We start from the raw sequence: 14,742 nt of genomic DNA, 5'->3' as shown, positions 1-14,742 counted from the left end.
GGATGCTGGGCTTGATGGGCCCTTGGTCTGACCCAGCATGGCAATTTCTTATGTTCTTAAACCAAATTATACACATACATAAGCAAGCTTGCCAAACTATTCTTAGAATGTAAATTCTCAATTGTTCCTCAAAAATTTTGAATCTGTCATACAGTCTCTACTCCTTAATTGCCACAGGAAACTGGAGACTGTGACTGTGACTGTAAGCCTAATTTAGTTATGGGAGTACAAACAGTAGTAATTTTCTAAAAAAATAAAAAAAAAATCAGGTAGTGCCAGTGAAAGCCTGTACCTTCTTCTCCAGCGGCAATGCGGAAAGGAAGCAAATTCAAAAAGGTTCCAGGCTAGTGATAAAAGTTTTATTTCTATGACCTGGCAGAAAATTTTCATTTTGGAAAGCTGTCCAGACGTTTGTATGTTTGTATTTCCCAACACTCCCACCCCTCTCCCACCCACTTCTAGCTCATTCTTTAATTTATAGGCAGGTGTCACTTTCATGCTTAAAAATTTTTTTTAAAAAATAAATCATCCTTTTAACTTAAACTCAGACATTCCCCACACCTTATCAAGAGTGGAGAGGCTAGAGTGGCAGACCTGGAGGAGCTGAGGCAGACAGAGAGATATATATACATGAGACCTTCAGGGACATAGCAGCCAACTCCCAACTTCAGACTGGCAGCCCTGGTGCTGCCTTGTAGGAAGAAGGTCTCATGATTGGAGAGCAATCAACCTGATGCAGCAGGAAAGGATCCTGTAGCAAGGACCTGCTCTCCAGGTGATGCATTGTCCTTTCGCACCGAAGATATCTCCCCAAGGCCTACTGCCCAGGAGGGAAGGGTTAGGTCGGCCGTCATAGTTGGTGATTCGATTATTAGGAATGTAGACAGCTGGGTGGCTGGTGAGCTTGAGGATCGCCTGGTAACATGCCTACCTGGTACGAAGGTGCCGAACATCACGTGTCACCTAGATAGGATTTTAGACAGTGCTGGGGACGAGCCGGCTGTCGTGGTACATGTTGGCACCAACAACATAGGAAAATGTGTGAGCGAGGTTCTGGAAGCCAAATTTAGGCTTTTAGGCAGAAAGCTGAAATCCAGAACCTCCAGGGTAGCATTCTCTGAAATGCTCCCTGTTCCACGAGCAGGTCCCCAGAGGCAGGCAGAGCTTCTGGAGTCTCAATGTGTGGATGAGAAGATGGGGCGGGGAAGGATGGATTCAGTTTTGTAAGGAACTGGGGAACCTTTTGGGAAAGGGGGAGTCTTTTCCCAAGGGATGGACTCTACCTTAACCAGAGTGGAACCAAGCTGCTGGCACTAACCTTTAAAAAGTAGATAGAGCAGCTTTTAAACTAGAACAAAGGGGAAAACTGAAGTCACTCAGCAGTGCATGGTTCAGAGGGAGGTATCTTCAAAGGATACTAATGAAGCATTAGAGTTAGGGCATCCCAACAAAGAGGTACCAATAATAAGAAAAGTAGTCCAAGTGCCTATAATTAAAACTCACCTGAGCTAAAAGATTCCAATTTATCCCTGTCATCTGAAAAGCAGAATGTTAATGCAAATAAAAAACTCACATTGAAATGTTTGTATGCTAATGCCAGAAGTCTAAGAAGTAAGATGGGAGAATTAGAGTATATAGCAGTGAATGATGACATAGACGTCTCAGACATGATGGAAAGAGGATGACCAATGGAATAGTACTATACTGGGGTACAAATTATATCGCAATGACAGAGGAGCATCTTGGTGGCGGGGTGGCGCTTTGTCTGGGATGGCATAGAGTCCAACATGACAAAGATCCTGCATGAGACTAAATGTACAATCAAATCTTTATGGGTAGAAATCCCTTGTATGTTGGAAGAGAATAGTGATAGGAGTATATTTATTTATTTATTTATTTAGGGTTTTTATATACCGACATTCTCGATATACATATCAAATCAGGTCGGTTTCCATATAACAAAACTGTCGCCGGTAAGGCGTTACATTAAACAATAGACAAAGTATTGAACAGAGAACGTGCAGCGTAACATTAAACAATCAACAAATTATTGAACAAAAGAACGTATATAATATATATATATACTAGTGTCCACCTGGCCAAAGTGGTTAGATGGATAGTGAAATGCTAAGAGAAATTAGGGAAGCTAACCAAACTGGTAGTGCAGTAATAATGAGAGATTTCAATTACCCCAATATTGACTGGGTAAGAGAAACATCAGGGCATGCTAGAGAAATAAAGTCCTGGATGGAATAAAAGACAGTTTTAAGGAGCAATTGGTTCAGGAGCCGACGAGAGAGGGAGCAATTTAAGATCTAATTCTCAGTGGAGCGCAGGATTTGGTGAGAGAGGTAATAGTGGTGGGGGCCATTTGGCAAAAATTATATGATCAAATTTGAATTAATGACTGGAAGGGGGACAGGTTCATGGCATACTACGACAGCTTCGGATATCGACGAAGCAGTGTTAGTTGCGACTGGGGCACTAGTGATCCTGCCACAGCGCTGAGGAAGCTGGCCTCGCTATTAATCACACGGGACCAAACCCTTCAACTCATTGGAGAAAGGAATGACTTAGGGCTGTAACAATGTGTTACAGACCGGGAAAACGAAGTGTCAAATTTGGCAAATTTCTTTGGCGGCCCTGGGCATCAGTCGGCATAAAGGAAAACATAATGTGACTACCCAAATCCAAGGACCATGGTCTGCGGCTGGATTAGTGACAGGGCGCAGTGCCCAGCCAGCAAGTGTTAACTAGTCGGAAAATGATAGTGGCACAAGCCATGCATTTATACGTAACCAGCTAATAATAGAGGCAGGCAACATGGGAATGCAATGCCTAACCCGTTCTTCAGGCTAGATAACACATGACGAGGTGGCAACTCTGGTGGTAGTCGCCCTCCATGGCGGCCCAAAGGAGGGCCATCCACCAACGGATGTACCACATCTCCAACGAAGACGGGGGCGCTCATACTCATCAGATTCAAACCCAAGCGATTCCGGTGAGGGCGGTAATTATGGCCCACACAGGTGGTCAGAGGACGATCCCCTATACAGACGGAGGAGGAGGATCGACTCTGCAGACAGCTGCCGAGAAGCAGGACTCGTCTGACAGTAGACAGGAGCCCAGGCCTCACACTCTGAATAGCCACAGCCTGTGCAGGGATTCCACAGTAGATGGATGCGGTGACACCTTACTTCTGAGAATGGGAATCAAGCCACGCAGTGGCAGGTTATCTCGTCAGGCGGGGGACCGCCCTAGTACACCTTGGTCAGTAAAAGCAATAAGGAATCCAGGCTCCCCTGTCTGCCCACACGGGCTTTGCCTAGAACAAGATGCTTCCCTCTTGCCAGAGACAGAGAGATTACCATATAATTTCCTCGTATCCTCCATACAATGAGGACCACTCAGAGACGAAGCTCGAATGGGATCAGTATCACTTTCAGGACATCGATGGTCCACGGAGACCATGGGACACTTGCCTGGTTCGTCCACCCATTGGGAAGCTAATGCCCTTAGACATACACAAGACCTGCTGTCAGGAAGGGTGATCCTTCCTCCACCCGATGTGCTTCTGCTAGCATCCAGCTACCGATCCGGAAGCACTGCATAGGGGATCTTCCAGTAAGTACCCTGTCTGGAAGGTCTACCATGGTAATTGCGCCAAGCACTCAAGGTGGAGTGGAGAACACTAATCGAACCTTCTCTGCTGCCCAGGAAGTGTGTAGAAGATTTTCTCCCCTATGCCGAGCAAGAAAGGCAACGACATCGGACAGGGCACGTCAGCGCCATCTCAGCCTATCATCTACGCCAGCAGTCAAGGAGACTGGTCCCATGAAACTCTAGCCTGAGTCTGACTCAACCCAAGTTTCTGCTCTATGCATAGTCGGACACCAGGGACATCGTGCTGGGGGGAAGTCTGCCCAGGTCGCACTCAGTTCAGGAAAGAGGGTCAGTGAATGATGGGCGCTTATCCACTGTTTCATCGTACCTCGAATCTCGCTGCGACAGGGCAGCGCTATGAATGAGTCCTCGCCTTTCCTGGGATTATCTTGGCTCTCCGTCTTACTGAGGCGATAACTATGCTAACTGTCTCCCGGAGCCACTGAAGATAGACGCAGAAGGCGACTTCACAGGTTGGATCCCAGATCTGCCCAACATACTGTGACCACTGCATACACTCAGAGTCCAGTTGGGGCATCCTTCAAGATGAAGTGCCTGGGCTCCGGGTCCGAGTGCATCCTGTCTTGCTCCAGCAAACATAAAGCATTCTGATGCTGCGCTGAGGCCACCAAGACAGAACAATTGCGGCATCCATCGCACTATGAGGGATGCGCTCGTCATGGGCATTCGTGAGCCGCCATGCAACTGTTGTTGCATGCCTTACACATTACACTGCTGCTGATCAGTAGGTGGCTGCAGAGGATAGAGAGGATAGACCCATCCTCTGTCAAGGACAAGTGAGAGACTGTCCACGACCACAGGATAGGTTGATCGCGTCATTGGAAACAGAAAGAAGAGGACTGGAAGGCTCATCTGCATACTGCTCCCAGTATCCCCCAGGAGAGGAGTCCAGAGGTCACCACAAGCGATCCAGGGATTGAATTACACAGCCCCAGCTTCCAGAGATTCTGCACCCTTTGCGGTAGAAGAGGACCGGAAGTCTCATCTGCATACTGCTTCCAGCATCCCCCGGGAGAGACGTCCCGAAGTCACCTCAAGCAATCCAGGGATTGAATTCCACAGCCCCAGCTTCCCGAAGCCCCGCACCCTTTGTTTAGAGCCAAAGTGGACGGCATCAGTCTATCAACCCATCCAGATGTTTCCCACTTCCTGAGAGGGGGTCAAAGAAATCCTACAACCATTAAAGTGGCCGGTGCCCCTATGGGAATCTCAATCTAGTTCTAGACTTCCTAGCAGGAGCTTCCTTCAGACCTACACATGGTCTCACTACAGCTCCTGACCTTGAAGACTGCATTCCTAGTGGCAATATGTTCAGCCCGTCGCATCTCCGAACTTCAAGCGCTATCCTGCCGGGAACCGTTCCTCAGGTTCACACCGGGATCCATAAGGCTACGCCCTGTCCCCTCCTTTCTCCCGAAGGTGGTTTCTCAATTTCATCTAAACCAATCCATCTCGCTGCCATCTCCAGATGAACATAAGGACTCGGAAGACTCACGCCTTCTTCGCCATCTAAATGTCGGCAGACTCCTAGTCCTATACCTGGAAAGGTCGGTGTTACGCTTGGGCTCCGGTCAGGAGTCGTGAACACCACCCAGCAGGGTGGCTCCAGGTGGAGAGAGACAGGAAGCTAGAAACAGTGTCAGGTTCCAGGCTGGGTCAGGGCAGGCAGCAAGTATCAGAGTCTGAGTTCAGGCTGGGTCAGGGCAGGCGGCAAGTAGCAGTGTCTAAGTACAGGCTGGGTCAGGGCACAGTAAGCAGGGCAAGGCAGGTCAGAAGGCCCGTAGGCCACACACACACACACAGAAGGCCCGTAGGCCACACACCATAGCGGGGCAAGGCAGGTCAGAAGGCCCGTAGGCCACACACACACAGAAGGTCCGTAGGCCACACACCATAAGCGGGGCAAGGCAGGTCAGAAGGCCCGTAGGCCACACACACACAGAAGGCCCGTAGGCCACACACCATAAGCGGGGCAAGGCAGGTCAGAAGGCCCGTAGGCCACACACACACAGAAGGCCCGTAGGCCACACACCATAAGCGGGGCAAGGCAGGTCAGAAGGCCCGTAGGCCACACACACACAGAAGGCCCGTAGGCCACACACCATAAGCGGGGCAAGGCAGGTCAGAAGGCCCGTAGGCCACACACACACAGAAGGCCCGTAGGCCACACACCATAAGCGGGGCAAGGCAGGTCAGAAGGCCCGTAGGCCACACACACACAGAAGGCCCGTAGGCCACACACCATAAGCGGGGCAAGGCAGGTCAGAAGGCCCGTAGGCCAGGTATGGAAATCAAGGAAGAAGGCCCAAAGGCCGCGCAAGGCAAGGAAAGGCCCAAAGGCCGCGCAAGGAAAGGCCCGAAGGCCACGCAAGGCAGGCTAGAGCAGGGAGCCCAGGTGAGCTTGATGCCGAAGCACCGAGGCAACTGTCAGGCAGGGTTATAAGGGCACACCCAGAGCATAGAGTGGACATAGGAGATGGACTGGGCCTGTCAGGAGAGCCAGCACTAGAGGGACCCCTGGTGGTGAGGCGGTTGCACAGCAGCCACAGCCGTAACAGTCGGAATCTGTACGAAAGACAGACCACCTATTTGTCCTTCACAGTGGGAAGAAACAGGGGGAAGCGGCCTCGCGGGCAACCATAGCCCGCTGGATCAAAGAAGTAATCAAGGCGGCCTACATAGAGGCAGGGAAACCTCCACCTCTACAAGTCAAGGTCCATTCTACAAGGTCCCAGGCAGTGTCCTGGGAGGAAATCAAGATGCTGTCGCCTGCTGAGATCTGTTGGGCGGCGACGTGGTCCTCCATACATACCTTCTCCAGGTTCTACCGCCTGGATGTCCAGGCCCGGGAGGACACAACCTTTGCAAGGGCAGTACTAAGTGGACCAGGGGCAGCCTCCTTCCTGGTTCGGGAGTAGCTTTTGTACATATAGAAACATATAGAAACATAGAAATGACGGCAGAAGAAGACCAAATGGCCCATCCAGTCTGCCCAGCAAGCTTCACACATTTTTTCTCTCATACTTATCTGTTTCTCTTAGCTCTTGGTTCTATTTCCCTTCCACCCCCATCCCATTGGTCCTGAGTCAGTCTGCTACATGAGAAGAAATGGAGAAATTACTTACCTGCAGGCCGATACAGTAAGGACGCGTTAGAGTGCGGCAGTGCCGAGTGCACAGTTCGGATCACATACCGCTCAATACAGTATTTAAATTAGACGCAAATGCAAGCCGCATCCAAAGCACATCCATGAAGCGGTAGGCCTGAGCAATCCATTTTACTGTATAGAGCGCTATACAGCGCCTATACAGTATCCTGGGTGCGCTGGTACCTGTCATTTCAAATGACAGGTACCAGGAAGTGGATGGTTCTCCTAAGCTCGGGCATCGGGGTTTGCCAGTCCTCTCTCTTCCCCCCCCCCCCCCCCCTTCCCGGAGCAAGGCGCACGGCGCACGGCGAAAATCGACTCGACATGTTATTAAAGCAAATGTGAATAAAGTGCCACAAAAGTAAACTTACTGCATGTAAATGACAAACAGTCCTCTCTCCCCTTCTCCCGAGGCGCGCACCGCGGCTCCCTTGCCTCCCGGGGGTAGCCGGCGGCGAAAGCGGCTTCCAGCAGCCCCCGCCAGCGAAGGTGGATGAACGCATGCCTGTACGTGCAATTTGGGCACTCAAGGCAGTGAAGGTGCATGAGCGCATGCCGTGGGTGACGTCACGGCATTCAGTCATGCACTTTCGCTGGCTTGAGCGGCCAAATTGTGAGTAGAAAGCGGGTTAGAAGCAGGGTAACCGCGGCCGCACTTTACTGTATCGGCCTGCTGATAATTTCGTTTTCCTTAGTGTAGACAGATGGACTCAGCATCCTACCCACGGCTGGCCCTGAATCCGGAAAACTTGGGTGGCAAACCCCGAGAACAAGACAAGCACGGGTAAGCCAGGTATTACCAATAGTTCATGACACCCATACTTGCCGGGTGTCGGCGTTATTCAGTTGAGTGCACTGGCGGTTTCCAATTTGGAATCAGTTGAACCAGTCCAAGTTAATCAAGTTACTTTAACACGCATATATCCACAATTGCTTTTCGAAGAGAATACTGAAGAGCTAAGCTTCCTGCACAGATATATGTAGGCTGACGTTAGCGTTGAAATCTGACTCCGTCTCCCATCTGCTGTCAGGATTACACTGTACCCATTGGTCTTGAGTCCATCTGTCTACACCAAGGAAAATGGAAATATCAGGTAAGTAATTCCTCAAATAGTTGCAATGGAGAAGGTATAGAGAAGGGCAACCAAAATGATAAAGGGGATGGAACTGCTCCCCTATGAGGAAAAGCTGAGGAGGTTAGGGCTGTTCACCTTGTGAAGAGATGGCTGAGGGGGGATATGATAGAGGTCTTTAAGATCATGAGAGGTCTTGAACGAGTAGATGTGACTCGGTTATTTACACTTTCGAATAATAGAAGGACTAGGGGGCAATCCATGAAGTTAGCATGTAGCACATTTAAGACTAATTGGAGAAAATTCTTTTTCACTCAATGCATAGTTAAGCTCTGGAATTTGTTGCCAGAGGATATGGTTAGTGTAGCTGGGTTCAGAAAAGGTTTGGCTAAGTTCTTGCAGGAGAAGTCCATTAACTGCTGTTAATCAAGTTTACTTAGGGAATAGCCACTGCTATTAATTGCATCAGTAGCATGGGATCTTCTTGGCGTTTGGTTAATTGCCAGGTTCTTGTGGCCTGGTTTGGCCTCTGTTGGAAACAGGATGCTGGGCTTGATGGACCCTTGATCTGACCCAACATGGCAATTTCTTATGTTCTAATGATTTCTGCGCCCCACCTCCATCCTTGGGAACACTTTGTTGCAGTACGCATATGCACGAAATTGCTTACACATGTACTTTTACGTGTACAGTCCCTGAGGTAATTTTCAAATAGCCCATATATGCACTTAACAGTTTTTGAAAATTCATCCGTTGAGTGATTTTTTTTTCCAGATCTTAATTTGGAGGGAGATTTACTAAGCTGCAATATATCACTCAGTATATGATTTAGCATGAGTTAAATGCCATTTATTACATGATATTGCTATTTCATGGCACTATCATGCAACATCACACGATAGAAACAAAGATTTCCTTCTCTTATGGAAATAGCCTGGTTTTCATGCATAAAATTGCATAAGTTGCTTTGCATGCCTTATACATAGACAATCCAATGCAAATAAAATAATGCAGCTGACTTAGAAAAAAGTCAGCCCCATTATTTTACTGCTGTGGAGGGAAGTGTAGATAAATTTCCCTTGGGAGTATTAGGCCACTAACGGAGATCCCTGACACTCCCTTGGAAAATTTAAAGGGCCAAGGTGCCCAATACACACTCCCCCCACCCCCCCCCCCCCCAAAATGCTTCAAGAATAACCCCGGAGGTCAATGTCTACCCCTGCCAGCATAACCCCACCACCTAACAAGGTGGCCCTCAGAAAAATAGCCCTTCCCATGCAGTGATAGCCCGTACCCTTCATCCCTTCCCCTTCAAATTGTACAGATCCACAATAGGCCCCCCCATTCCCACCCCTCATCCCATTGGAACTCCCATGTTTAAAAAAAAACTGGTGTGTTAGGACCCTGGTGGTCTGGGGGGGGGGGGGCTGGAATACCACACCCCTCTTCCTAAGCCCATTGCCTTGGCAAATGTTCATAGATAACATGCTGGGGTCCCAGGGCATCCTGTAGCCCTGGGCCCAGTTGGCACTACTTTTTAAATAGGGGCAAGGTCCTCTTGGCGCCATTTTGAAAAATGGTGCCGACTGAGTCTGGGGCTAGGTGTGGCCTGGACTCCCCAGCAAGACCACCAGGGTCCTACGTTTAGGGGTAGGAGGATTGGGGGGGGCAGTAGATACCAGGTTGTTGTTTTTTTATTTGGAAGGGGGAGTTCCAATGAAATGGGGGGGGGGGGGTGTCTGTCGTGGCACTGTGCAATTTAAAGGGGGGAAATGGAGGGTAAGGCCCATTGCTACCTAAAAAAGGAAGGTGCCGCGGCGCACTTTTTTGTTTTACATTTTTGCCATGATAAAAAATTGCACCACAGTACAGCTGCATTAATTTGTTCAGGAGGGGAGAAATGTTGTTGGGAACACCCCCCCCCCCCCATGAAATTTGGCCCCTCCCACGTTAAACTATCGCATTTTAGTAAATTTACCTCTTAGTTTGAATACTACATCAAGGATGAATTAGAATTGTGTACATTATTCTTGGCTAAATATTGTGATCCTCAAAATCCTTGCTCAAAGATACTTTATCTTTAAAAGAGTTTGATTTGTAGGCTGTGGTAGATATTCTTCAAACAGGAAGTAAAATGTAGTGTCAGAGCTCTGACAGATATTACTTTGCTTTCAATTAGTTCCTTTTTTTAAACTTTGATCTTATATTTCTGTTCTGTAGGTGTACCCAGGACAGCCTACTAGCGGTACATATGTGGCTACAGGGAATGCACAGATAAGCCACATCCAGAGCTACTCTGTTCCCCCAGAGCAACTTCCTTCCCTCAGCCAAGGAACAGTCCCACCATCTGCAAGTTCAGTAATGGTCACTCAACCAGCGCAGACCTCCTATAATAAGTAATGTGAATACTTCTATATGATAAATTCTGTCATGTTATTTGGAGTCCTTGGTACCATGGTGTTAAGAATATTTAATTTAAAATATTTATAAACTGCCCATCTGAAGAACAACAATCAGTGATGTACAACAAAATAAAAAAATATATAAAATGCACTTCTCAGAGGACAAGCAGGATGGTAGGCCTCACACATGGGTAACTTCATTAGATGGAGCCCCAACACAGAAAACCTATGCCAAAGTTTCTAGACCTTTGACTTGCCACATTGGGCATGCCCTTTACCATGCGTCCACTCAGGGTCCCTCTTCAGTCTCTCTTTTTCCAAGGAGCTCAGTTGATGAGCTCACTTTCGGCCTTTTGGGCCTGTTTTGGAAAACTTTCCATTTTTTGCCATATTACAATTTTTTTCACCTGAGTTAGATCTTGGGTCCTTCTTGGCCCTCCTAGTCAGGGTTTTCGTTGTTTATCAGTAAATTTCCTTTCTCAGTTGATCCCCTGCAGCAGCGGTGCTTCGGTGACCGCTAGCCCTTGATGCCCACTGCCATTGATTTTGACCTTGCTTCCCATTTATTTCACCCTGTCATGGCCACATCTGGTTTCCAGTGGTGCCAGAGGACTGTCCATCATGGTCCCCCCATGATGTATATGTCCTCTGCCTAGGGGCATAGTATGATGTCTGAGGTTGCCGCAAATGCGCCCCGATGATCCTGAAGGGATGTAGTCTTCGGCTCGATAAGATGGAACAACTCTTCGGGTCAGAGAAGACTGAGCCTTCGGCATCAAAGGACCTCTGAGCCACACCGATGGACATTGAGCCATTGACATTAACGGAACCTTCAGTTTAATTGGTGCCACTGGCTGATAGGGGCGCCGGAGACCAGCCATCATCGGGCTCCTCCAGACTGAGGACAATCTGGTTCCTTGTCATTGGCCTCGGCATTGGGGAAAGGCTGTATCAAGCATCTAGGGAAGCCGAGGAAACATCTGCATTGGTTCCTGTCAATACAAGGTGCTGGGCACAGGGATGCACCAGTTCATGCTGTGATGCCCTCGAAGCGACCCCACAGCGAGAGCGCCAGTTCTCCATTGGTGCTGGAGGACTGCTATGTTTTCCACCGGTCCTGATGCCAATCACCGATCCTCCTCTCTGTTCCGAAGAGGATCTGGCCACCCGCCTTTCTCCCAGTCGATGTTGACATCGGCAAAGTTTGAGGAGGTGCTTGGGCAGCGAGTCGAGCGGGTGATATGGGGCATAAATCCTGTGGCATCAACGGAACCAGTACTGTCTGTCTTAGAGCCACTGTTGGAGAAGTTTCATGTGCTCATCTGCGTGTTACCGACCCAACTGACGTCTGTTCCCAGACCGGTGTTGGTACCCATAGGGGCACCGCAGAATCCCCCTGCCAATATGGTCGTCATTGCTGGTTCCTTGGAGGAGGAAACTCCACCCAAGCCAGCTGAGACGCAGAGGCCTGCAGCCCCCTGTCCAACTCTGCCGGTGCTGCACATCTGGACAAAGGCCAAGTGCCTAGGACTGTAGGTTTCAGTGAGGATGAGGTCCTTTATGACTCTGGGGGGGATGACACCATGGAGTCCTCTGAGGGTCCTCCCCTCAGACCCTTCTCTTCCAGATGAGCAAAGGAAGCGTCCACCACAGGACTTAACCTTTGCAAGCTTTGTGAGGACAATGGTGGAGGCCATTCCATTTCATTTACTGACAGAGAAGAATGCCAAGCACAAAATGCTTGAAATCTTCCAGTTTGTGGAGCCTCATAAGATCACGGTGGTCCCAGTACACTTGTTCATTAAGGAGTTATTGCTGACGATATGGGAACACCCTCTCATAGTGCCTCCCTTGAATAAGAAGGCTGAGGTTTACCTCATCCAGAAGGCTCCAAGATTTGATAAGCGACAGCTTCCCCCCACCAGTTGGTGGTGATCTAATCCACTCTCAAGAGAGCCAAATGGTCTCAGACTCATTCTTCGATGCCCCCTGGGAAGGATCATCGAGCGATAGACGCTCTTGGGAGAGAGGTTTTTCAGTGAGCGGTGCTTATTGCCCACAGAGCCTCCTACCAGCTATATATTAGTCAGTACTCACTGGACATCTGGAAGCAGGTGCAGGAGGTGGCCGAGCAACTGCTTCAGCAGCAGCAGGACACCCTCAGGTCGCTGGTGCTTAAGGGCCTGGAGTGCGGAAACACTGGGTCCAATTGACCTACAATGTTTTCAAGACTTTATCGAGGGTCTCTGCAATTGGGAATCTGTGCCTACAGAATGGCATGGCTGCTGGCCTTGGATCTCCGATCAGAGGTACAGGAAAGACTCTGACATGCAGTGTACTGGGGAGAATCTCTTCAGAGAGAGGGTGAGGGATGGAGTGGCCCAGCTCCAGGATCACCATGAAACCCTCCAACAACTCTGCCAGCACTCCAGACCCATCCTCCTTGTCTAGGAGGTCAGCGTGATTGGGGCAGGAGTCTTTTTTTTTTCACCAGAGGAAATACTGTCTTCCGCCCTTTCACTTCCATCAACAGCATCAGGGCATCCACGGCCATCCCAGGCAGCAGAGATCTCCCAAGGCCCAACCTTTGCCTCAGGCAACTCCAGGGATGGGATTTTGACTGGGTCGTAGGGAGAGTAGTCCAGTTGCCCGTACCCAAGATGATGGATCCGCCAGTCGGGGGCAGGCTGCAATTCTTTCCAAACCAGTGTCCCAGTATAACCTCAGACCATTGTGGAGGTTTTTCCATCGTCTGCCAAGGGTACCGATTGAAACTATTGGGTGTCCTGCCAAATTGCCCTCCAAGCCCATTTTGAGGGCCGGTAGTGCATCAGGAAGTACTACTAATGGAGTTCTCCTCCTTTTTAATGGCCAGAGCGGTTGAGCCTGTTCCACCAGGGCAAAGAGGGTGGCTATTTTACTCCAGGAACTTCCTGATTCCAAAGAAAACAGGAGGACTCCATCCCATTCTAAACCTAAGGGCCTTGAACAGATATGTCAAAAAACAAAAGTTCAACGTGGTTTACCTGGGCACATTTATCACACTTTTACAAAAAGGGGATTGGCTATGCTCCCTCAATCTGAAGGTAGCATACACTCACATCGAGATCTTCCCAAGTCACCGGAAGTATCTCAGATTCATGGTGGGAAAACAGCACTTGAGTATCAGGTGTTGATTTTCAGGCTAGCATCATCCCCACGGGTCTTCATAAAATGCCTGGCCATGGTGGCAGAACATCTCCGCAGGCTGAGGGTGCATGTTTTCCTTTATATGGACAATTGGCTGGTCAAGATCACATCTCGGGCAGGAGCCATCAGATCCATGTGTTTGACCATCTGGGTGTTGGAGTCATTAGGGTTCGTCATCAGCTACTCAAAGTCCCATCTCATCTCGACACTTCAATTGGATTTCATAGGAGCCTTGCTAGACACGGCTCAGGCCAAGAACTTTTTGCCTCGTCAAAGAGCTGTCACTTTGACGACCATCGCGGCAGAGATTCATCAGAGCCAGCGGGTGTCATCATGGCACACGTTGAGGTAGTTGGTCCATATGGCCGCAACCATCCATGTCACTCCCTTGGCACAATTACACATGTGCAGGGCCCAATGGACCTTGAAGTCGCAGTAGCACCAGGCCGTGCAGAACTTCCAGGATTGCATCCGAGTCTCCTCGCCCCTCTGAGACTTTGTCCTTGTGGCAGGTACTTTCAAATCTGGAACAGGGGATCTCTTTCCGAATCCTCCTACCCTAATTGTCCTAACAATGGATGTGTCCACCCTGGCTTGGAAGCTCATGTAGATGGCCTCAGCACCCAGGATCTCTGGTCTGCTCAGGAAATCTGTTGCCAAATCAATTTCCTGGAGCTGCACATGATCAGATATACACTATGGGCTTTTGGAGATCTGCTGTCCAATAAAGTTGTCCTGATCCAAACCGACAACCAGGTGGCTATGCAGTATGTCAACAAGCAGAAAGATACAGACTCATACCTTCTGTGTCAGGAAGCAGTTCAGATCTGGTCATAGGCTCTGTCCCATGGGATGGTGCTCAGGGTCACGTACCTGCCCGGGACTGAGAACATGATAGCGGACAGACTGAGTCATGCCTTCAGACCGCACGCATGATCCCTGGACCAGGAGGTTGCAAACCGGATATTCTGCTTCTGGGGGAGCCCGGACATGGATCTCTTCACTACCCTTGCAACAGAAAGATGCCTTGGTTCTGCTTCCTGTACAGGACAAACCGCAAACCAACCTCAGACACCCTTGCCTAACATTAGGGAAAGTGTCTTCTATATGTGTATCCTTTGATTCCCTTAGTGGTGAAGATTCTCTTGAAGCTTTGTGAGGACTAGGGAACTATGATCCTCATAGCACCTTGTTGGCTGAGACAGGTCTGGTTTCCACTCCTACGGGAGTTGTCCATCTGGAGACC

The 14,742-nt window shown here is 49.3% G+C and overlaps 1 protein-coding gene across 3 annotated transcripts in view; it reads left to right on the top strand.

Annotated features, from left to right (window-relative positions):
• Window positions 1-14,742, top strand: part of STAM (signal transducing adaptor molecule) — a 214,711-nt gene that overhangs the window by 176,542 nt on the left and 23,427 nt on the right. For all 3 annotated transcript variants that reach the window (XM_029588752.1, XM_029588751.1, XM_029588753.1), the window contains one exon: window positions 10,126-10,301. In XM_029588752.1, the coding sequence (XP_029444612.1) occupies window positions 10,126-10,301 (176 nt within the window). The remainder of the gene's footprint in view (window positions 1-10,125; window positions 10,302-14,742) is intronic.

The sequence above is a fragment of the Rhinatrema bivittatum genome, chromosome 2 (genome assembly GCF_901001135.1).
Source record: "Rhinatrema bivittatum chromosome 2, aRhiBiv1.1, whole genome shotgun sequence".
In the NCBI taxonomy this organism is placed as follows: Eukaryota; Metazoa; Chordata; class Amphibia; order Gymnophiona; family Rhinatrematidae; genus Rhinatrema; species Rhinatrema bivittatum.
The sequence above is the reverse complement of the archived record's forward strand: the minus strand, read 5'-3'. Positions and strand labels throughout refer to the sequence as shown.